This window comes from Drosophila subpulchrella, unplaced genomic scaffold (genome assembly GCF_014743375.2).
Source record: "Drosophila subpulchrella strain 33 F10 #4 breed RU33 unplaced genomic scaffold, RU_Dsub_v1.1 Primary Assembly Seq24, whole genome shotgun sequence".
Taxonomy (NCBI): Eukaryota; Metazoa; Arthropoda; class Insecta; order Diptera; family Drosophilidae; genus Drosophila; species Drosophila subpulchrella.
Window position 1 is genome coordinate 707046 of NW_023665550.1, and position 22909 is coordinate 729954.

The following is a 22909-nucleotide window of genomic DNA, read 5'->3' on the forward strand; positions in this document are numbered from 1 at the left end:
TGCTAGTTGTTACCCTAAAAACTGCACGAGACATCCAAAGGCACTTTTGCTAATTTCAAAGACAATGAAGTAAAACTGCGAATCTCGAGGAAGCGCGAAAAACTTAATAAGTAAAAAGTGTTAAGGGCACAAATATGAAGCCGAATGTGGTGAATAAGTTGACGTTCCTATACGTTTTTTTTCGGTAAGCTAATCTCCTAAGTTAATCTCACCGAAGATAATGATTTCTTGAACTTTATTTTGTTTAGCAGAACAAAGCTTTTGTTTTAACAAAAGCCATAAAAGCCTTTCATTTGCCATTCAACTCTTTTTATTTTTTATAAAAAAAAAGAACAATTTAATTTAACATCGATGTTTTTCTATTAAAGCATCGATGTTTACGAACATTGATGTTTCTCCAGCTATTGATTGATTTGTACAATTAAAGGCACTGATATTCAAAAAACACCACAGAGTTTCAAACAAGTTAAGTTTTCATATAAGAACCGTTTTTAGTGATATTTTTATTGCCGCTTTGTCTTGCCTGTCTATTCATAAAAATTTAAAAGTTTTTTAAGCCATACGCATTGTAACAGTAATAACTCGTAATTTAGTTGGTACATTTTATAATACTTCTTATTACCAAAAACGGAATGAAAATAATGCAGAGCCGAAACATCGTATAAACCGTATATCAATTTAATAGGTGTGGGTGAAAGTGACAACCTCACCTGTAATAACATTTTTGGAATCAATATGATCAATTCTATGGAAACTATAATTTTAGCGGTGGTTACTTTGATACCGATAATTGCTTTTTATGGCTGTTCGAGTTTCGAACTGTGCCTAAATTTGTACAAAATATTAAAAAATGTGGGCGCTATACGGGTTTTTGTGTTATGGGCGTTATAGTAGGCGTGGCACCCAGCTGAGTCAAACTTGCGCTGCGCAAGAAGCCTATAGGATTATAAGAAGCATAATCCCAAAATTCTAACTCTTAATTTCTGAGATCTCAGCGTTCATACGGACAGACGGAAATGGCTAGTGATCTCGATCAATAATATTTACCTTATGGGGTCGGAAATGCTTCCTTCTACCTTTTACATACTTTCCGACGAATTTAGTAAACCCTTTTAATCTACGAGTAACTGGTATAAAGTGATATGTGATAATTGAGAAGAACATTTCATGCGGGTATTGTTCCGTTATTATTTCTGTGTTGATTTATCCTTCCTGCAAACTAACATCTTAAGTACACACGACAATCGGTTAGATTTGTATCGGAGCTCATTTATTGAACGTTTTACAATAAAGCTTCGGAATAATAACTGGTAGTACAAACCTGTAATTGACTCGTATATAATGATTATAGTTATTTTAGGTTTGGTATGCCCAGTGCATTTAAAATAAAAAACACTATATCTTAATTTGCACTTCATTTCACATTAATAAACGTGAGTACATCGGTATAAAATACTGTTTAAACAAAAAATTAACAACAAGAATCTTAAAACTAATTGAAGACATATCAAACACTGTAAAATAATTTAACTAATCGTACGGCAAGCCTACGAGTACTTGATAGAATCTACAGTTATTTTGGGTATTTATATACAATATACAAAGTGTATGACTTGGCAATGACAAGCGCCTTTGGTGGGTATTAAATAAAAGTTGTGCCTTAGGATTCTAAACACTAGTAGTCTCTTTGAGACTTTTGGCAGACTATGTCCATACAGAGGTAGGAATGAGGCCCTCCTTGCTGGTTCCGGGCGGCGTGAGCACCTCTTTGTTGAGGAACTCCAATGGCAGGTTGACCAGGTAACCCTAAAAAAAAAAGGTACAGTTAGATATCATTAGCTGTTGCTTTTAGGATAAGGTAAGAAAGTATTAAAAATCGAAAGAAAGATTTTGGAATTGTGGATGTATACAAGCAGTTATAATGAACAAGAAGAATTTTCATAGTTGATTGTCTCGGCCATCATATACCTTTTAGTCAACTGATCACTGTTGGATCAGTAATAAGTGATCAAGTTTGTTCTGCTGAACGCTCATGATACAAAAATATACGTTGCAATTCAAAAGTCTTTATACCCGTTACTCGTAGAGTAAAGGGTATACTAGATTCGTCGGAAAGTATGTAACAGGCAGAAGGAAGCGTTTCCGACCCCATAAAGTATATATATTCTTGATCAGGATCACTAGCCGAGTCGATCTAGCCATGTCCGTCTGTCCGCCTGTCCGTCTGTCCAAATGAACGCTGAGATCTCGGAAACTATGAAAGCAAGGCTATTGAGATTTAGCGTGCTGATTCCTGAGCTTCTTACGAGGCGCAAGTTTGTTTCAGCAGAGTGCCACGCCGACTCTAACGCCCACAAACCGCCCAAAACTGTGGCTCCTACAGTTTTCATGCTAGAATAAAAATTTTAACTGAAATGTATTGTTCTTATCAATACCTATTGATTAACCCAAAAAAAAGTTTGCCACGCCCACTTTAACCCCCACAAACCGACCCAAAACTTCGAAAAATCGTAGATATGAACGCGAAACTACACCCAAAAAAAAATATTCGAGTGTCAATTTGATAAGTGTGGTTGAAAATGACACTACACCTAGGATCAAATTATTGGGATCAATTTGATCCTAAATAAGTATCAAAAGTATACTACATTGTATGAAAAATCATATTTGACCCTAAATAGTGTCATTTTGAAAACAACCGTGGATACTTCGATACCGATAAAAGCTTTTTTTGATTGTTCGAGTTTCAATTATCGGTTATCATGGGACTTGAACTAAACATCCGCGGGAAACGTTGTGCGATAGACCAATGGGTAAGGTGTCTGTCTCTGGTGCGAAAGGTCCCCGGTTCAAGTGCGCGCCGATGCTGTACGATTTTTAAGAATAATATCTAACATTTCTCTATCAATTGTAATAAAAAAGTTATATTTAAAACGTTTCCAGATTTCGAATAAAAAATAAAATTAAGTTTGTCATGAGCGGGACTCGAACCACTAACCCTCAGGCCCGTGCATCAAAAACAATGCGCTAGCACTCTGAGCCACGCCTATATTTTTTGAGCATGCGACAAAATGCTTTTTTGTGACAAGAAAGCTTTTTTGTAGAAAACTTTTTTCAAGTGGCAAAGTGATCCTATATTAGGGTCAATTTGATGTTCTACGTATCAAAGATTTTTTGACACTCAATAGTATCACATTGACACCTAAATAATGGCATATTGATGACGATTTTTTTTTTGGGTGTATCAAAGATATAGAATTGAGATTTCAGATTTAGATTCAGTAGCCTTGAGCGCAGCGCAAGTTTGTTACCCGAATATGCCACGCCCACTCTAACGCCCACAAACCGCCCAAACCTGTGGCGTCCACAACTTTCATGCTAGATAAAAAATTTTAACTGAAATGTATTGGTCTTGTCAATACCTATCGATTGATCCAAAAAAAAAATTTGCCACGCCCATTTTAACGCCCATAACGCTTAAATCTGTCTACCGCGGGAAGGTGGCGCATTTCAATTTCGCTTTGCTGCTTGCATATCTCCATTTCCCTTTGGTCCCTTTAGCTGAGTAACGGGTATCTAATAGTCGAGGTACTCGACTATAGAGTTCTTCCTTGTTTTTATTAAAATTGCATCTGTAAAAACAATGCCCAATCGTGGGCCTAATTAGTTGTAAAGAATTTACCTTACTTCATGTTTATTAATAATAATTATTTTAATTCTTATCGATATTTAACTCATCGATATAAGCCAGCAGCAATGTATCATGTATCACGAAAAGGTTGCGTACTATTTTTACTGATCATGATTTAAGAATTTTTGCATCATTATTAGTAATGTGCGTTCAGCAGAATTATCGTAAGAATTGATAAAAAAGCGAAATATTTTCTAGACCACAAAGAAATACTTTATAAACTATTCAGTGATAACAATATGCCCTGAAAAAAATATAACCGAGTAATGGGTATAAAAACTGCAAGCGCCAGAGCAGCCGGGCTACAGGTCTAGTTTAAGTACACTGCAGCGAAACAAGCAAATTGCTTATCATGCTGTTCTTTTGAACCCGGGCTTTAGGTCCCTGCAAAATTTTTGTAATAGGGCTGTTTTTTACTATACTACTGGTTAACTTTACCCCAGCAAACTAATTGTTAAGTGTAACAAAAAAGGGAACACTACCTGTATGTCGTTGGCTCGGTTAGCGGCCAGCTCTGGGTCAGTTTTGGCAAGCGGCAGCTCCTCCTGGTATTTGCGCAGGCTGGCAAAGGTCTTAACAGAGTCCGTGGGAATACACTTAAACACCTCGTCGTAGATCTCAGTGTTTTGTGTCGAGATCCTACGCCAAGTGCCGTGCCAGAACTGGTTGCAAACCGGATCACTGATGTCTAGCTCGCAGCGACGGGAACTCTCTCCCTCCAGGAGGCCTGAAAGAAGGTTAACCGTTAAATATGACGATTGGAAATTAATCTAAAACAAGTAACAAACCCAAATGTTCTTTAAACAAATATTTTCGCAGACGTCCCGCAAACACTCCGCTCGGATACTTCTTGCCGTTCATGCGACCATCCTCAAACTCTTCGTCCATGATGATGGCCGCAATTTCAGAGTCCCGCTTTCCGATCATCGAGCGATCGTTAATGTTCGCCGAGCCACATATTACCACTCGATCGTCAGCGATAAGTAGCTTTGAGTGGACATAAATGAGCTCCGTGATGGGCGTGTTGTTCAAAAAGGAGTGATTTCGTAGGCTGTGAAACGAGATGTAGTTCTGCGGTTTATCAATGCCAGCCTCCTCCAGGCGGTTTAAAATTGCAGTGCGTCCTCTGGAAAATTTCAGAAAAATAGTTAAGAACTCAGCCTTCTGCTGCTTTGACACTGCAATGCTTTCCTAGCACGAGCCTTGCGATCAAACCCCCACCTGGAAATGGATGCGTAATTCCAGTGTGTAATGGCCCTAACTGCAATGCCAGTACTGCCACCCACGTCGCCCTCGAAGCCTGGAAGGAGCGGCATTATCACAAAAACACGGAAAGGTTTTCGTTCCCTAAAAAAAATGGAAGTTAGATCAGCGATGCACTAGGTAAATGCAATGGGTAACGCACTTGTGCGCCCGCACGATCCGCTTGAAGAGTGTTTCCCCGATCTGATTTCGAACATTGTTGTGCGCCCCGGGCACGCCCATGCCCAGCTGCATGGTGATGAAGAACTGGTTCTCGATGTAAACATAATGCTGTGCCTTGGTGATCGTCTGGATATAGGCATCGTGGATGCTCTGCTCCACCAGATCCGCCTCAATGAATCCGCAGCTCCAGGCGGATACGCTGCGCAGGAGCTGGCAGGTTACCCGCTGCTGGCGGTTTTGATGGAGGTGGGGGTTCAGCCTCACCTGGTGGTAGCTCTTCGGCATAAGGTAGGGAAATCGTGTGTTTTCGCGCAGTTTCTCCAGCTTCATGGCGTTCCATCGCTGGATGAAGTGGCGGGCGACATCTCTGGCGGATGCACCCACCACACACAAACCCACGTCGTGCCAAGGCATCCTCGGCGTGGTTGTCCGATCAATGATATCCACAAACGGCGAGTTGAGGTTCATCCAGTCCTTGAGTATGAAGTTGGAGTAGTCCTTACCGAACCAGTACTTCGCCTGGCCGCAGAATTCGCTGAGTATTTGCGTGCTGCTGGCGGCAATTGCCGCTTCCTGCCCTCCAGAAGCCATGTTCGGTGTGATCTCGTGGTCTGAGACCTCCTCGGTCTCGATTGTGTATACCTCGCCGGACTTCTCTTCCGCCGCCTCGGCGGTTGTAAGTCGGTGCATAAAGTCTTTACCCATACGAGCACCCTTCATCGCGTTGTTTTTCAGGCGATCAAGAACGTTCTTACGCTCCAGTTCAGGGGTGTTGAGCTTCATCCCCTCCAGCGCAATGCCCGATTCATCGGGCGTTTCACCCGGGCTCGGGACCAGCATAGAGGGTATAAGCAGGCGATCACCGGGTTTCAAAGTTTTTAACTCTATGCTAGTACTGGGTTCATCCGCCGGTGAAGATGGTGACCTCTCCTTGAACGATGTCTCGTAGTGGGCATTGCGCGAGGATTTGCGCGATCCGAATGCCGAGTCCGTGTCGTCCTTGCTGCAGTACAAGCTGGGCGTTCGACGCGTGCTGCCAGAAAAGGAGGCGGTGGATATGCTACCTAGATCCGTTAGGCGGTGGTGGTGATCGTCCCATCGACCATAGCACAAATCTATACCCCCCATAAACGCATAGGTTTGATCGATAACCACGATCTTTTCGTGATGAGCCCATAGCAGAATACCGCCTCTGGCATGGTCTGGGTGTCGCATGACCTGTAACGAAAATTCGGTAAATTTAATTCAGCTTAAAGATAGGGAGATGGGATAAAATCATGCCGTGTGTTATATGATTTTAATGCAAGAAAAAACTGGAACCGTATTAAACAAATATATATGATAATTTATGTATATGTACTCGGCTAACAAATTTCGAAACAAATTTTTCTTCATAAATGTTCTCCGCAGCATCAATTGTCTGCCGATTTTTCGTGAATGAGAGAAATCTTTTAGGGCTAAACTTGGGTGAAGTTCTTACGTACTTCAATAAATGATCTCAAAATATATAATAAAAAAGGTAGAAACAGCGCTATAGTCGGTGCCATCGATTATCAAATACCCTCGAGGGAAATGGAGATATGCAAAGAAACTGTTCCCAAGATTGAACACTTTATTTGCTTATAACTTTTTAATGATCCGAGATTTAAATAAGTTTAGGCATGTAGGTGGTTATTGATAGTTAGAGCAAAGTCGTTATGGGCGATTGTGGGCGTTGCGCAAGAAGCTCAAGAATATATATGCCAAATTCCAAATCGCTAGCTTTTATTGATTTTAAAATATCAGCGTTCATACGAACGGGCAGACGGACTTATATATTATATATACTTAATGGGGTTGAAAACGCTTCCTTCTTCCTGTTACTTTCCGACGAATTTAGTATACCCTTTCACTCTACGGGTAACGGGTAATGGTGTAGTTTTTTGAACACACCTTAATGTTTTCGTGCTTAGCCAGCGTGGACTTGCTGTAGTAGCTGTTGATTCCCAGAGCCATTTCGACCTCCTTATAGAGCAGCACGAAGACGCGCACTCCCTGTTCGGCCTTGCGCAGAAGAATCTTGTCCAGGCGCCAGTAGTCGCCGTCCAGAGCGGGTCGTTTCATGTATATCTCGGGGCTGAGCCACCAGTCAGCGATGTAGATCTCCTCGAGGGCGGCCTCCAAGCCGTCGGCCACGGCAGACATGTACTGGGCGCCGTCTACGTACCATGTTGCGTGCGTGTTGGCGCGCATCGGGGCGAAAGACATGTGCGGATTGGGCAGCGTGAAGTCGCGGGCATACGAGTTGGCTGTGTTCTTGAGGTACTGCATCCATTCCTTGCACTTCCGCCGTGTCCAGCACTTAAGCACGATGTGCCGGTTGTTTGTCAGTACCTGCAGTCCCTTGCGCATGCCCGTCTGATAGATGCCAGTGGACACGTCGAAGCCTTGATCAAAAAGAATCACTGCCCGGATGCTGCCGTCCGTCGGACGTATGTAGCCGAAGCAGGTCTCCTTCACAAAGAACCAGCGGCTGCGCCACGTCCCGCATACTACGTCCGAGCAGAAGTAGTTGCAGCGCACACAGCAGTTCTTTTGAAAGCATCCGAAAAAGTTGCACCCCGCTTGTCCTGGTCTCGTTGATCCAGTTCGCTTTAAAATCACGCCTTCCTTGCCCTTGATACCCATGCCCGGAACAAATGATACGTTGGACACCTCAACGAAGTTCAGCTGAAAGAAATAAATGTAATACGCTTATAAGCATAAGCTTGTGAATTTAAATTTTTAAACGAACTATTCGGGGGAGCCACAGAAATCCCAGAGCGTAAAATTCTTTAATATGCATCAATATACTCGACTTAGAATTTTACACGATTTAGCGATTAGGTTTTTTCTGTGGCACCCTTCATAATCTATTTAGAATATCTTTTGAAATTTATGTAATATTTTATGTGGCCCAGCTGCTATTATTTTGGACCATAATACGCCCGCTTCATTTTCAACCGACTAGATTTATTTTAAGCAAGAGACTACGCTAGAGACTCCTAAATTGTGCACCACGCCACCAGGTGTCAACTCCTTTATTTGCTTATTGCTTTTTAATGAATAGTCCGATGGCTGAATGGATATTAATACCCAAAACAAAATCTCTCTAGACTTTTGTAAAATCTTTTAAAATGTGGGCGCTTGAATGACCTTGGTGTTGTTAGCGAATTACAAACTTGCGCTGAATGGAAAGCTAAGGAATCTAGTTCCGAAATCCCAACATCTTAGCTCTTATAGTTTCCGAGATCACAGCGTCTATACGGACAGACGGACATGACTAGATTCGGCTAGTGATTCTGATCAAGAAGAATGTATAACTAATGTTTACAAGATCTTAGCATCCACACGGACAGACGGACATGCCTAAGTTTTTTCTTACCGTTTCGTGGTGAGAACGGTAGAGACTGATGTTTAGCAGGTTGTATAGGTAATCCTCCAACTGCTTGATCCTGACAGTCAGATTCTCCACGGTGACCAGGCTCTCAGGACGATTGGGGAATCGGGGTAGCTTCCGTTTTTTCTTCTTTTTGCGCTTGTGGTGAATTCGGCGAGGTGTGAGTCCCGCCAGAATCGAACTGTGACTGGGACTTATGATAGCCATGGCATGGCCGGTTTTGCTGCTGAGGCCTTCGCCACTCATCGAAGTGCTGGACGGCTTGACCTTGGTGTGAGCAGGCAGATCCTTCAGGGTGGACTCATCGGCCAACTGGCTGGCGGTGGCTTTCAGCGTCGTACGCTTTTCTTTGTGACTGCGACTGGGGAAGGGAATGTTGAGCGAGGTGCGGAAAAAGCTGAGCTGTTGGTGCAAAGAGTTGAAATGCTTATATCGCCGCTTGATCGTCCACTTGAAGGGGCCATGGGTCAGTTCAATTGTGTACCTGAGCAGACAAATATTTAGTTTATCAGCGTGGTGACTTATTGGAAATTGTGAGAGCTAAAGAAATTTGACCTATAAGAATTATTTTTATAATTACCTCCAGAACCTAAAATGATTGGCAATTAATTATAATTTCCCAATTATTGAGAAATCGTTATAGTCGATTGCCTCGACTACCAGATAGCCGTTACAGATAGCCATCGTGGAGTGGAGTGTGGGCGTGAGACAAACTTGCGCTCCTCAAGAACCTCTATCCCCCTAATCAAGAATATAAATACTTTATAGGGTCGGAAATTCTTTCTTCTAACTTTTACATACTTTCCGATAACTACAATATAACCTTTTACTATTCAAATAACGGGTTCAATAAACGTTCTACATTATGAAACGTTTTAATCATAGCTACTAAGAGCTACTAAGTGGGTTTAAAATGCAAATTAAAAACTGTGCACCCCAAAACGGAATAATTAAAATATGTATTTGTACAAAATGTAATAACGGTGGCTTTAAAAAATTGCGATTGTGCGCGTTAGAGTATTCTATTTCACAAAATGCTAGTTACTTTAAAACATTACCCAACAAAATTGTTACCCCCTGGGAAGTAAGCAAAAACTTTTTGTTTTTAAAAGTGCCAAAAATGGCAAGTTTCAAAAAAGGTCCGTAAGTTGGGTCACTTTTAAAAGTCAATAAAACGGACCCTACTCTACTCTACTACTACTAGCTTAGTTCAAATTTTGTTAGCCTTTACAGTTTTTGAGATATTCAGATATATACCATAGATATTCCATTGATACGGACGAGTGTGGACTTTTTTGCCGGTTTGTGGACGTACAACATTTTTGTAGCTCAATTGATAGGTATTGAAGAGAGAAATTCATTTCGGCTTAAATGTTTATTCTATCTTTAAAATTCTAGGAGCCACAGATTTGTGGTACTTAAATTTAAAACGTAATCAGAAAAAGCAAGTTTCCAGGGTGGTTTCCTGTTACAGGCGTAGGGACTATGACATTTTGTAATAGTATTGCATCTTTTTAAATACATGTAAGTAGCTTTTTTTTTTGTATTTACGTTTTAAAATTGTTAATAAAATTGTTTAAATAAAATTAAATTGAATTGGTATACTAGCCCTTTGGCCGAGAGTACTCAAGCCAAGGGGCAGCCCTCTTTCAGACGCGTGTGCGGTCGAGTTAGTTAGGGGTCTGTCTCCAGTGCGTGCGGTCGTAGGTTCAAACCGAGGTCGGGGTAACAGTACTAACAATCATTTATATATTTACTAAAAGATTTTCCGTAAAAAAAGAAATTTAAAACTTGTTCGACTGTAAAAATAAGTTCACTTAAACTAAAGAAGTTAATTAAAAAATGTTAAGTACAAATAATTCAAAAACTAGGACAGCTCGTTCTTAAATAAGGAATTTTTCGTTCTTAAAACAACCTTTTTTCGTACTTATATCGACTCATCTTAAGTCTTTGTATCAAGAACGTTCGTTCTTAAATTCACAATTTCGGTCTTGAATTATTCGTACTTGATTTCTTGGATCGAAAAAATTCGCGCTTACCATGGTTAAAACTATGGTTAAAAACTATTCAAAATATTTATTTAATTATTTATTTAATCGTTAAACTGCTAAAAAATAGTAATTGTGTGTATTTCACTGGTCAAATTGACAATTCGATGGGATAGGCCCATTTACCTATTACATTGGTCAACTTTGGCCTGTAGTTTTTTTGTGTGTACACTTACAGATTGGGGTTCAGCAGATGTGTTGTGACGCTTCGCTCCGTATCGACGATCCGAACGTGAATCTCACGGCCCGGAATAAAGACCTTGCGCTGGAACGAGTTAAATTTGACGCTCGGCCCGTAGATGCTGGTAAATGGTATTTCGTGGCGCAGCACTACGCTGTTGTTCTCCTCGTCGTCGAACTCCTCCTCGTCATCGTCCGTCTCCTTGCGCTCCACCAGCACCGGCTTGTCGCCCACGTTGGACAGGATGGTGACCGAGTCAGGAAAGGCCAGAGTCTCGTCGTACTCGGAGTCGACCAACGAAAACTGGAACTCTGGCAGACAGCGGTTTTGCTGCTCGGCCACCGCGTCATCCGTACAGTCCCGCAACACTTCCTCCTGCTCGTCGTTGGAGTCATCCGCCGAGACTTCCGCCTCTCCGCTACCTGGTTCTACGTCCGATTCTGTGGTTTCGTAGGGTGGCAGGGCCGATCCCCCATCGCGACCCTCTGCCATCGCCTCGAACTGGGCAAAGTAATAGGAACTGTCTAAATCATCGTAGCCTCTATTCACGTAGCCGCCGTAGTGCGTCGGCCGGTAAACATCGTCCGTGGGGTATTCAACTACAATTAAAAACGAAAGCCGTGGTTGATATAGAAAAGACAAGTAATATAACTATACTTTACAATACAATACATACACCCAGAAAAAAATTCAAGTATTTCGAGCTTGAATCAAATATTTTCAGTATCACAAGCATGGAAAATCCCAATCTCGAGAACAAAGTAATGCTTTCAAGTACGAATTAAGACAGAAAATACTCGATTTCAGTAAGTTTTTAGAACCTTTCGGTCTACAAACAAGTATTTATGAATATTTCTTAAATGTATTCTTATTTGTACTAAAAACAAGTACGATTATTAGAAAAATAAATTTGCATGCATGATTTGGGGACGAATAATTCTTAAATCAATATACATATATTGCAAATATAAATTGGGGTAAGTAAGAATTAATTAAGAAACAAGTATTGGAAACTGAGAATGAAGTAAACGAGATATATCTAAATAACATTAATATTATAAGTTTCCTTACGACTTCTCGCTCACGGGCATTAACACTCTGTATTTTATGCGCCTTATATACCGAGCACTTTCAGAATAAACAGTTAGAAATTTTAAGAGTTTACGGACAAATCCAAAATGTGCTCAATGTAAGATTTTTTTCGGTACAAACGCTCTTAAAATGGTAAGCAAGAAATTGTTCTTAAATCATAACGGATAGTACTTAATTTAAGCACGATGTTTTTCCCCTAAGTTAAGTATTTATAAAATTTAGCCAGAGTAAAATATTGGTTGGTGAAATTTAACAATGCAGAGAGTTTGGTAACTATAAATAAAATTGTACTTTACTATTAAAAATGGTTGTATATGTGTATGTTTTCGCTTTGTGTACTATTACATAGTTACGTTTAAGTGGTGTGTGTTTTTAGTAATTGCAAAAGTAAATAGTTGATTAACTACTAAAAATAGTTATCCTAACGTAGAATCTTCCACACAAGAGTATGCAACTGGTCATTATGGTGGGCTGAGCCTTAAGAAGCTGGGTTTGGTAAAATAAAATTTTTGAAATTTGAAAACGGGTATCGTTTGTCCAACTTTTAGATTTTTTTAACACGTCGAATTTGAAAAAGTTTTTAATTTGGAAAATTTTTGATAATCAAAAGGTTGATTTGATCTAGCTATGTCCGTCCGTCCGTATGAACGCTGTGATCTCGGAAACTAAAAAGCTAAGAATTTGAAATTTGCCATGTAGATTCTTGAGCTTCTTGCGCAGCGGAAGTTGGTTTCATCAGTGTGCCCCACCGCCCAAAACTGTGGCTCCTACAGTTTTAATGCTAGAATGAACCTTTTTGCTGAAATTTAATGTTCCCATCAATACCTATCGATTGACCTAAAAAATTTGCCACGCCCACTTTAACGCCCACAAACTTGAAAAAATCGTAAATATGAACGCTGATATCTCGGAAACTGTCAAAGATAGAGAATTGGGATTTCAGATTTAGATCCCGTAAACTTGCTACGCCTACTCTAACGCCCACACACCAACCAAAACATTTATCCATCTCCTCCATGGTCTCTTTAGCTGAGTAACGGGTATCTGTAGTCGAGGTACTCGACTATAGCGTTCTTCCTTGTTATTTATCTATTTTTTGGAAAAAACGTTCACACACATATTAAAACTAAATATAAATATAATATATATTTATATATAAATTTATAAATATAAAATACGTTAGCCCACCTCTAGAAAATAATTAAATTTGTTGACCTACCCCATAAAAATAAACATTTTTAACAAACAAAACAATTAAACATCTTTATAAACTACATTTTTTAAAATTAATATTTGCTTTATATTAGTGCTTTAAAGAAAGCAAAGAATTGTCAAATTCATAATTCATTATTGTTTAAACATAATAGCATTCTTACTTCTTAAAAATAAATAAATTATAAGACACGTATTTAACTTAATATATCTTACTCGGTCTGCGTATATATGTATATAAAAAATCATTTTTGTAGTACATGCTGTAAATTTTCGCCATTGTCTGCACATATCGTCGTAAACTAAGATCAGGTTACTCTGCGGCAATATGAAATATAATGTCCGATTTCAGTACCTGGCACCGGGGCATATCCAATGGCACCATTCAGAATGTATTTTTTATTCCGTATCAATATTTACTGTGGCAACTGGAGCAATGTTGCTGATCCTGGTAAGCTGGGTAGAAATAGCGTTACCAATTTGATGTCTATAATGATAAAGAATGCCTTAACAAAGGTGAGCAATGCCTTGGAAATTCCGGAATCCTTGAAATTTTCAGAATCCATTATCTCCAGGCAATGGTATAAAGATGCGTGGCTCTCGCATTTATCCTTGTCACTTGTTTTATGAAAACGGCGACTTGATGCACTTGGTATTCTATTCAGAGCTTTATCAATAAAAGATCCGATATTAGTGTGGAACAGTACGTTTCATAAAAAAAAAGTCATCAAATCCAGTCCCCATTCGCAATACAGACTAGCAGAAATTCCCTCGACGGCATATTTTTAATCAAAGCCAGTGTTCGCTTTTTTATAATAAAAGGAGAATCAAATGGGCAAGGTTTTTTTTAAATAAGCTGTGCTTAAATCCAGATAGGGCCCATTGCACCGTCATTATATAATATCTCATCCCTTTTCCTTCGATGAGGTCGATTGTAAACTAATTCGACATTAGAACATTTCTTGAGGTACTTTCTCCTGTTTTTTTTTTTCGTTTCTTCTAGTAAAGCTTTATCTTCATGTTTGTTTTTCAAAGCCATTGTCTGAGAAATGCCTTCATTATCATCGTTTTCTCTGACATTATAATCTAAAGCATTTTTGTGTTGTTCTTCACCTTCCAGTCTTCTTCCTATAAAAGGTACGTCGCTTTCTTCAGACATATGGTCCATTACTCGTTTATTATCTTCGCCAATTTTTGTTTAATTTGATTATCCTTAATAAAATCGTGAACTTTCATGTGTTTGCGCTGCATGGCAGCGCGTTCCAATTTGAATTTCGATGCAGCAAATATATATTGCACCACAAATTTTTCTGCAAGCATTGGTGGAAAGTACTCATGTCCGTGTTTTTCAGGTCCTTAAAATATGCTTTCACCAGAGCTAAGGAGCCGACATCGTACTTCGAGCAAAATTTGTTCTTCATTACGGTCATTAAGGAATAGTCCACAAAACCAAGTATCGGCCAAATTTCAATAGGGGTGGCATCAATTCGGGCAAATAATAGGGGTTTGGTCGGCACTTCGCAGAATTGCACTTGGACGTTTCATCTTCGGCAAAGTTTTTATGCCGAAAATTAATGCATCTTATTATAATTTCAAAAGTTTTCACTTTTTCAAAATTCAAACGGCTTGACTAACAAAGAACAAACTATTCCATGAATAACTTTTCAAAAATTCGACATTTCGATTTTATAAAATTAAGTGAAAAACCAAAAAGTGGCATATATTCTAGAGTGACCAATTTTTCAAAATTCTAAAGGGTGGACAAACTTGGACTAGAAGTAGACAAAGGTTTCCTGGAAAAAAAAGAAGAGCTTTGTGTTTTAGCTCGGTAGAATGGCGGTTGGATTTGGGGAAGCATTTAATCACGTAATATTTTGTGAAGCCCAAGAATCTCCATGCTTAATCCCAACATTCTAACTCTTATAGATTCCGAGATCTTAGCGTTGATACGGACAGACGGACATGGCTTGATCGACTCGGCTAGTGACCCTAATCAAGAACATATATACTTTATGGTGTCGGAAATGCTTCATACTTTTCCCCCAATGCAATTATAACAATTATTTGCTACTGCAATACAAAGAAAAATTGATATAAATGTTTACGAAAATTTTTTTTGTTACCGGAAAATATTCGAGACGTTCGAGTATGGCGTTCTCTCATGTTGCTTTTATACTTGCCTTGCTTTTATACTTGCTTCCCTTAACGCCCTTTAGTAATAACTATTAAATTGTAGCAATTAGCGCATGATATCTCCATTTAAAACAGAAGCTATCTCAAGGTCAAGCTTACAAGTTTACTTTATTTTAGTACAGCTCTTCCGGTGAACTTGACACTGGCACCACGCTCAAACCTTGAAACCATTTAAAGCAAAGTACAGAGGACGCCATCTTTTTCAGTTAAGTACACGTGAATCGCTAACGAACTGATAAGAAATAAATTTATATTCCTTACCTGAAAACCACATGACAAAAAGTTTAATACATTTATCGATTCGATCAGAATTACGCTTTTAGATGAATAACATTAAGATAGCAAGCTCAAATAAAAAGGCGCAATAGATAAAGAGGGGGATACTGCACAGTAGGTACAACAATACAGTGATGATTAAGTTGGTTTATGGATGTGGCAGTAAAAAACTACATAAATCAGTATTAAGTAGAGTACTTTGATTAGCAATCAATAACAGGTGTCCTCTAAACAGACACGGTATATGCTTGCCTGGTTATATTCAAGTCCATATTGTTAGACAGAGTCGATGGTCTCAGTCACCCAGTACTCGCCAACATGAAAACCTGTTAGACTGAATATTATACAATATAATTAACATTCTAAAAATATAAAAATACTAAGCTCCTAATGTTAGATATATTTGGGACGTTCCATATCAACCCGGCCACCCCCATTTCTTTTGTATATATATGTATATACAACCAGAAAACACAAGAATCCGCTATGGTCGAGTTCCTCGACTATCAGATACCCCTTACTCAGCCAAAGGGAGAGCAAGAGAGGTGGAGATATGCAAGAAGCTAAGCGACTTTTTCAGAGATCGCAGGGCGCCACCTAATGAACGGTGTCACTTGAACAATTTGTAGATATGAATATAGGCGTGGCCCTTTGCTGAAACAAACTTGCGTACGAAGCTAAGAAATCTAAATCTGAAACTCCAACTCTCTAGCTCGGCTAGTGAACCTGATCAAGAATATATGGTCGCAATCGCTTTCTTCTACCTGTTACATCGTATTCTCCTATCACTTATGGAAATTTAAATTAACTAGGACTGTAGCTTTCCATGTTCTATATTGTAGTATCGGAGGATCACTAACAGAGCCTATCTTCAAGGTTGCTATCAAAGTCTTATTGAGAATTCGTCATAAACCCAGACTGGTTTATGGTCAAGTTCGTTCGGCTGCCATACATTCCTTTCCAGGTGTCGAAAAAACCTTATCATCGAGCTATCAGCTTAAAATTACCAACAACTTTTGGCATACATATATAGCTTGCCATTCTTAGATGTGAGACACATTAAAATACCAATTTTTTCAAAACTGAGAAATATAATGTTTCGGACACTTTTTAAAATCCATAAAAACTCTCCCCAAATCGTAATGAACCATAGTTTGTATTGAGATTTAACTTTAGTTGTCTTTTTGATTGAGGTGACTATGAGGCCCTAATAAAATTTTATGTTTTTGGTATTTGTATAGATTTAGCTTTTGAAGTAAATATCTAAGAAAGACAAAAATCGTGTGCGGTACGTGTGGCGAAATTAAAAAGGGTCTAATAAAATTTAACAACCAATCAATGGACCACTCCGAACTCTTAGCACCTTTTCACTTTCATAGTGCATTCTTTGCTGAATTTGTTAGCACATTCGTTGAGCTGAGCAAATTAGCTTTACAATTGTCAACTCATTTCTTTCGGTGTTAAGATAAAATGATGATTAATTATCAAACAAAATTTCGTGAAAAAAAAATACATGCGTACGTTTTTATCTAGGAAAACAAAGCAATATACCAACCACAAGAACGCCAATGCTTTTTAATTGATAAGCGCTTTATGTGGAAAAGGCATTTTACGCCTCAAATAAAAATAAAGGAAATCAGCCGCTAGTTTTAAGGGTTAGAACGTCGTTTCTACAGAATTTCTGGCATACTATCGCACAAACCTTTACAAAAAGGCTGGAGGCCAACATTTTTGAGTGCTTTCGCTTAGTGGGTTTGGTTGTTTGTGTGTAACTGGTAAAAACAGTCACCCTGAAAAGGTCTTTAAACCCAACAAACAATTATTCCTTGTGACCTACACACAATGACAAAGAAATCAAAACTTCCTGTTGCAATGTTTAAGTGTAAATGCAAATGTAAATCAGGCACAATATGTTTATAACGCTATGTACATATGTGAGTATATTTGCTTGTAGCGTGTCTTGCATTTTAAAATCAGTTATGATTCATTTACTAATGGCACCGCTAGGCCGAGCCCAACACGCCATGGGAGGCACAAGTTGTTGGTGGGTTATATAAGTCAAAGGAAACTGTTAATGTTTTGTGAATTTATTATTAAGGCAATATATCCGTTATCAGTTCTTTGTTGTCTCAAAAATTTAGATTTCCCTTGGACTTCGCACCCTTTATTTTAACACTCCTTCAACAGTCTTTAGATTTAGTCTTCTTCATTTTCACTATTCAAAATAAAACGGCAACCAGTTTTAAAGGTTAAGATATTTTATAAACTAGTTCACTGTTATCTCATCTCACGATGACGCAAAATCTCGAAAATTAATCGCAGCGACAAGATCTAATTAGTCTATGGCCTATGTACAAATGTATGTACATTGGGGTGGACTTTTAATGGTAGGTATCTTTTATTTTAAAGTACATTGCACAAACATGTATCTATCTCTAGACTAGACATTACCCATGCTGGCCATCAGCTGTGAGATGCTACGGCGATGACGTCGCACCTGTAATTGCTGCAGGTTGGCGCCCAACGCCGCCTCCGGGGGTAGATGCAATTTTTGAGACTCGTCTTGGCGGCCGGATTTCGTACCCGCGGTCTTGGCCATCGTCGAATGTGCGCGATTCCGTTGGGCAAGCCAAGAGGGCTCTATTTTATTTTTGGCAATCGGACTTTGGTGTTTGAGGTGCTTGTTGTGCCAGCCTCCAGCTCATTTTTGTGTTTGCATCCGCGTTCTGCATTTATACACGGTGTCGGTTCTGGCGGCCTGCGGTGGCTAAATCGATCAGAAATTATTAATACCGCACTTTCGTATATCAATTAGGGCAGGGAACTGGCTGATTAATGTGCCATGGAGGATGGTTTAAGTGGAAGAAGAGAGACAATAGAGACATTCTGTGCCAGGAAATGTGCAGCTCTAATTCTTACGCTACTAATTTAAATCTCTAAACTGCTATAAATATCGTTGAAACTTTTAATTGTGTGATTGAACTAATCAGTTACGATATTCTTTTGGAGTTTCTTTTGGCTTTAAGATTTTTTGAGACTTTAGATCTCGACTTGTTTGCTAATTTCCCTCTTCCGGCCACATCAAAAATGTCTCGCACTGAAAAAATATTAATTAAATTTTTATCGTGACATTTCTTTATCTTTGCGTAAACACAAAACACGAGTTTTGCAGTTACAACGACCACTGAATGTTTCCTGTGCTGTTTATACACATTTCAGTCGTATTTGGCTATTGGCGATTCCAGCTCGTAAATGTTTTGCACAATGCCCAACGAACACACGCACACATTATTTGGACATTTTCTGCTTTCGCATATTTCACTTTTGGCACTTGGAGTCTTCAAAGTAAAACGGCCCGTAGTTGTGTCATATTTTTTCTGCAGCATGCGGTGTTTTCGGTTCTTGTCCGCGTCAATATTTTGTATCTTTGTATCTCACAGAAGCGTACAAAATCGGAGATACTCTGCGGATTTGTCACGTTTGCGTGCGATAAGCAGCATTTTTGTTTACTTTTCAGTCCGCCACCTAACGGATGTCGTAGAGCCGAAAATACCGCGACATCGCACTAAGTTCGCCAAGAAAGAAACCGAGAAGTGCCACGCGAAATGGAAGAACCAGACTGAAGACACCGCGCACTCACACTTTGAGCCCCCGCCAAAAGCTCTTCGTACCGCCAAGCGATCGGCGATCGGCGATCCACAAGAAACGCTGCGACAACGTTGCCGTCACTCCGCTTAATAATATTAACTAAACTTCGCGCCGCTGGCCAAAGCTTGTGGCGCTCCGCTCATATGGTTAACGGTTATGCGAGAGCGCCACTGCCGCAAGCTTGGCGGATGAGACTGGGAGCGGAGTTTTCTGGTAACAGCTGCTAGCCGAAAAACATCTGGCAAAGCTTTTCGTAATTCCCCCAAGCCATTGGCTATGCGATACCCCAAAGAACATTTTCACGATCCTAAGATGTTACGATGAAACGCTGGGGATCTGATGTCACAAGGTCATCTGCAAACCGAAAGAACCCGTTCTTCCGCAGAATATTTCCAAAGGCCTTAAGCTTTTGAAGCTTTTTGCGGGGTTCACAAACCTTTTGAAAATGCTGATCGACTACGGGTTCTATTGTCGGAACATGAGTCACAACCTCGCTAAAAGTGAGCATGTAACCCCGCTTTGTATCTTTTGTCGGCTATCTTATCAGCCCCACTAGACTCGGGCGCAATCGCTGTAATCAGCACTCATTATTTGTACGACCCCAATGAGCCCCGCAGGCGAAATAAATCGAATTACAATTATGCTTTCGATTAGATTGGCGCACGCGGTGCAACTGTCAACAACATAACTGATTGACACCTGCTACGGGCCATAACTTAAAATGTATACACTTAGTTTGATAAGTTCATGTTGCATATGTACGTTTGGCCACATAAAAGATTTAAAACGTAAAAAGTAATCAATTCGAGAGATTGTGATTTTATTTCTCTGTAAAAGCTCTAAAAGAACACACTAGAACTACAGTTGCTTTTTATATTTTTAAGAGTTTGAAGGTTGATTATTTTACGTCAAAACAAGGAAGAACGCTATATTCAAGTGACTCGGCTTTCAGATATCCGTTACTCAGCTAAAGGGAGCGAATAAGAGTTGGAGATATGCAAACAGTGAACGCAGGGCGCCCTCTAGAGGCGGTTACAATATTTGTTTTGTAAATTCTTACTGAATGGTCCGATTCGAACAATTTGTAGGTAAAAAGTTACTGATAAACAACATAAAATTCCATTTACCATTTTACAAGACTTTAGAAAATGTGGACAACAGATAGATTTTAGGATTACGGGCGTTAGAGTGAGCAAAGGGTTTTATGGGTCAATCGATAGGTATTGACGAAACGGCGGTTTGTGGGCGTTAGAGTGGGTGTGGCACTGTGCTGAATCGAACCTGAGCTGCGCAAGAATCTCTAGAATCTGCTTACCTAATCCCGACTTTGCAGTTTTAAAGTTTCCGAGATCTATCGGTCACCCATATAAAATGTTTCATATTTTTTACGTTATGTACACTGTAACATTGTACACAAACACGAAAGTCCGATTTGAGGTTTGTCGGAACACAACTTTTGATGGCACTTTATCGTATAACATTCCAAAATTTTGTTTATATTAAGCATTATAAGACAGTTATTTCATTGAGAAATACTTAAAATAAATGATTATTGCATTTGTAAAGAAAATTGTGCTCTTTTCGCTTAAAATTATTAATTGACTATTAACTAACTACCCTGTGAAGGAAACTTTGGAACAGACTAATTTGTAAGACATATGAATTCGGAGCCAATCAAGAAATCGATTTTCACTAAAAAGCGAACATTTGGGCCTACGATAGGACTACTAATAACATCTGGGTCAAATTTCATGTCAATGTCATTATCACTAAAATATTTACACTTGTGTTTACCAAACAACCAAGAGTGCATTTTTCGATGTGTGTGAAACAATGCTTTAGGACTATTAGGACAAGCTCAAATCCATGATTACGGGAAATGACACTTAGATTTATGCTTCCGAACCTGAAACACCTGATCAAGGGAATGTCGTGGAAAATGCGAGGCCAGACCGAAGAAAGCACGTCAAAATCTTTCAAAAGCAAGGTCATGAACTGTTAATAAGGAATAAAATGTTGCGTGAATCAATTCGTCTAAAAAGACCAGAATTATGGTCCAAGAACTTTTGGTTTTTGCATCATGATAATGCAGCGTCTCACACTTCATTCGTTCTTCGTGACCATTTCGCGAAAAAATCCAAGCACATCGTTCCTCAACCAACGTATTCGCCTAATTTGATTCCGTATCACTTCTGGCTATTTCCTAAACTCATAAGACCACTCCGGGAAATCCGTTTCAAGTCGATTGCGAAGATAAAAAAAATCGAGGATGGCGCTGATAGCTATACCGAAAAGGAAGCTATTTGGCATGTTTCGAAACTTGAAAAAAAATATTGGCATCAGTGTATTTTATAGGGAGATGAAATTGATTTAGAAAAATAAATAATGACTTCATTTTACATACAAATTCACCTTACTTTTTGCCCACAGTAGTACAGATTTTCCAATTTTAAGGAAATAAAGAAAAATCATGGAAAAACGCTTTAGTCGATGGCCTCGATAATTAGATACCCGTTACTCAGCTAAGAAGAGTGCGAGAGGGATGGAGACATGTTTACTTGTGGCCAGCGCCACCTAGCGCCACCAAGCCTATAACACCAACTAGTCTATAGCGCCCCGATTTTTTTTGGTTATAACTTTAAAATCAATCGTTCGATTTCAATAATTTGGCATGTAGATGGGTATTGATAATATAAACAAGCTCTCATTTAAATTGTAACGACATTATAAAAAATGTGGGTGCTGGACGGGTTTGAGTGTTAGTGTCGATTGTTGGCGTTAAAATGGCTGTGGCACCCTGCCGAAACAAACTTGCGCTGCGCAGGAAGCCTAGAATCTGCATGCAAAGTCCAAATACCCAACTTTTATAGTTTCTGAGATCTCAGAGTTTAAACGGACGGACATGATGACGATATAGTCAGGTGTTTTAAAAAGACCCGATTCCATCGAAAAAAATAAAGAAATTACTTGTTTTTATATTATAATGTGTTTTCTGTTTTGTATTACCATAGACATAAAAAATGAACAATGTTATTTTTATTATCATTTTAAGTATATAAAAATTTGTCTGACTTCGGTGCCCGTTTGAAAAAAAGGGGACTTGCTTTGAGCATCGTAGCGCATCACAAAGCGCAGCCCATCGCATAACTGACAACAATATAGCATTGTATGTATGTGATTGAATCCCACTGGTATCTTTTGGATCTTTTTGAATTTTTTTTGTTCTTCTCTGAAGAACAAAACCGATTTTTGCTAAAATAAATTTATTTACTTAAAATTTTTCAAAAAACAATGTATTGAAAATTAAAAATTGGGACCCGACTATACCAACGGAATTATTTTACTTTTATTGTTTTTATACCCTTGCAGAGGGTATATTGATTTCAGTCAGAAGTTTGCAACGCAGTGAAGGAGACGTTTCCGACCCCATAAAGTATATATATTCTTGATCAGCATGACTAGACGAGTCGATCTAGCCATGTCCGTCTGTCCGTCTGTCCGTCTGTCCGTCTGTCCGTCTGTCCGTCTGTCCGTCCGTTTCTACGCAAACTAGTCTCTCAGTTTTAAAGCTATCGGGCTGAAACTTTCCCAAAAGTCTTATATCTCTTGCAGGTAGTATATAAGTCGGAACCAGCCGGATCGGACAACTATATCTTATAGCTCCCATAGGAATAATCGGACAAAAAAATGAAAAAAAATTATATCTTTGGTGTTTTTTAGCATAT

General features: G+C 39.2%; 1 protein-coding gene across 2 annotated transcripts in view; it reads right to left on the reverse strand.

The window, feature by feature from the left end:
• Positions 1–1248: 1248 nt before the first annotated feature.
• LOC119559386 (phospholipase D2) overlaps positions 1249–22909 on the reverse strand; it is a 37044-nt gene continuing 15383 nt past the window's right edge. The window contains exons 1-10 of one of the 2 annotated variants that reach the window (XM_037872443.1): positions 19177–19268; positions 17988–18303; positions 10759–11362; positions 8520–9018; positions 7049–7825; positions 5097–6334; positions 4913–5038; positions 4480–4817; positions 4174–4418; positions 1249–1806 (exon numbers count right to left, since the gene is read on the reverse strand). In XM_037872443.1, the coding sequence (XP_037728371.1) occupies positions 1705–1806; positions 4174–4418; positions 4480–4817; positions 4913–5038; positions 5097–6334; positions 7049–7825; positions 8520–9018; positions 10759–11362; positions 17988–18135 (4077 nt within the window). In that variant the 5' untranslated portion in view covers positions 18136–18303; positions 19177–19268 and the 3' untranslated portion in view covers positions 1249–1704. Of the gene's footprint in view, positions 1807–4173; positions 4419–4479; positions 4818–4912; positions 5039–5096; positions 6335–7048; positions 7826–8519; positions 9019–10758; positions 11363–17987; positions 18304–19176; positions 19269–22909 lie in introns of those variants that run through there. The other variant, XM_037872444.1, reaches the window with a different exon arrangement.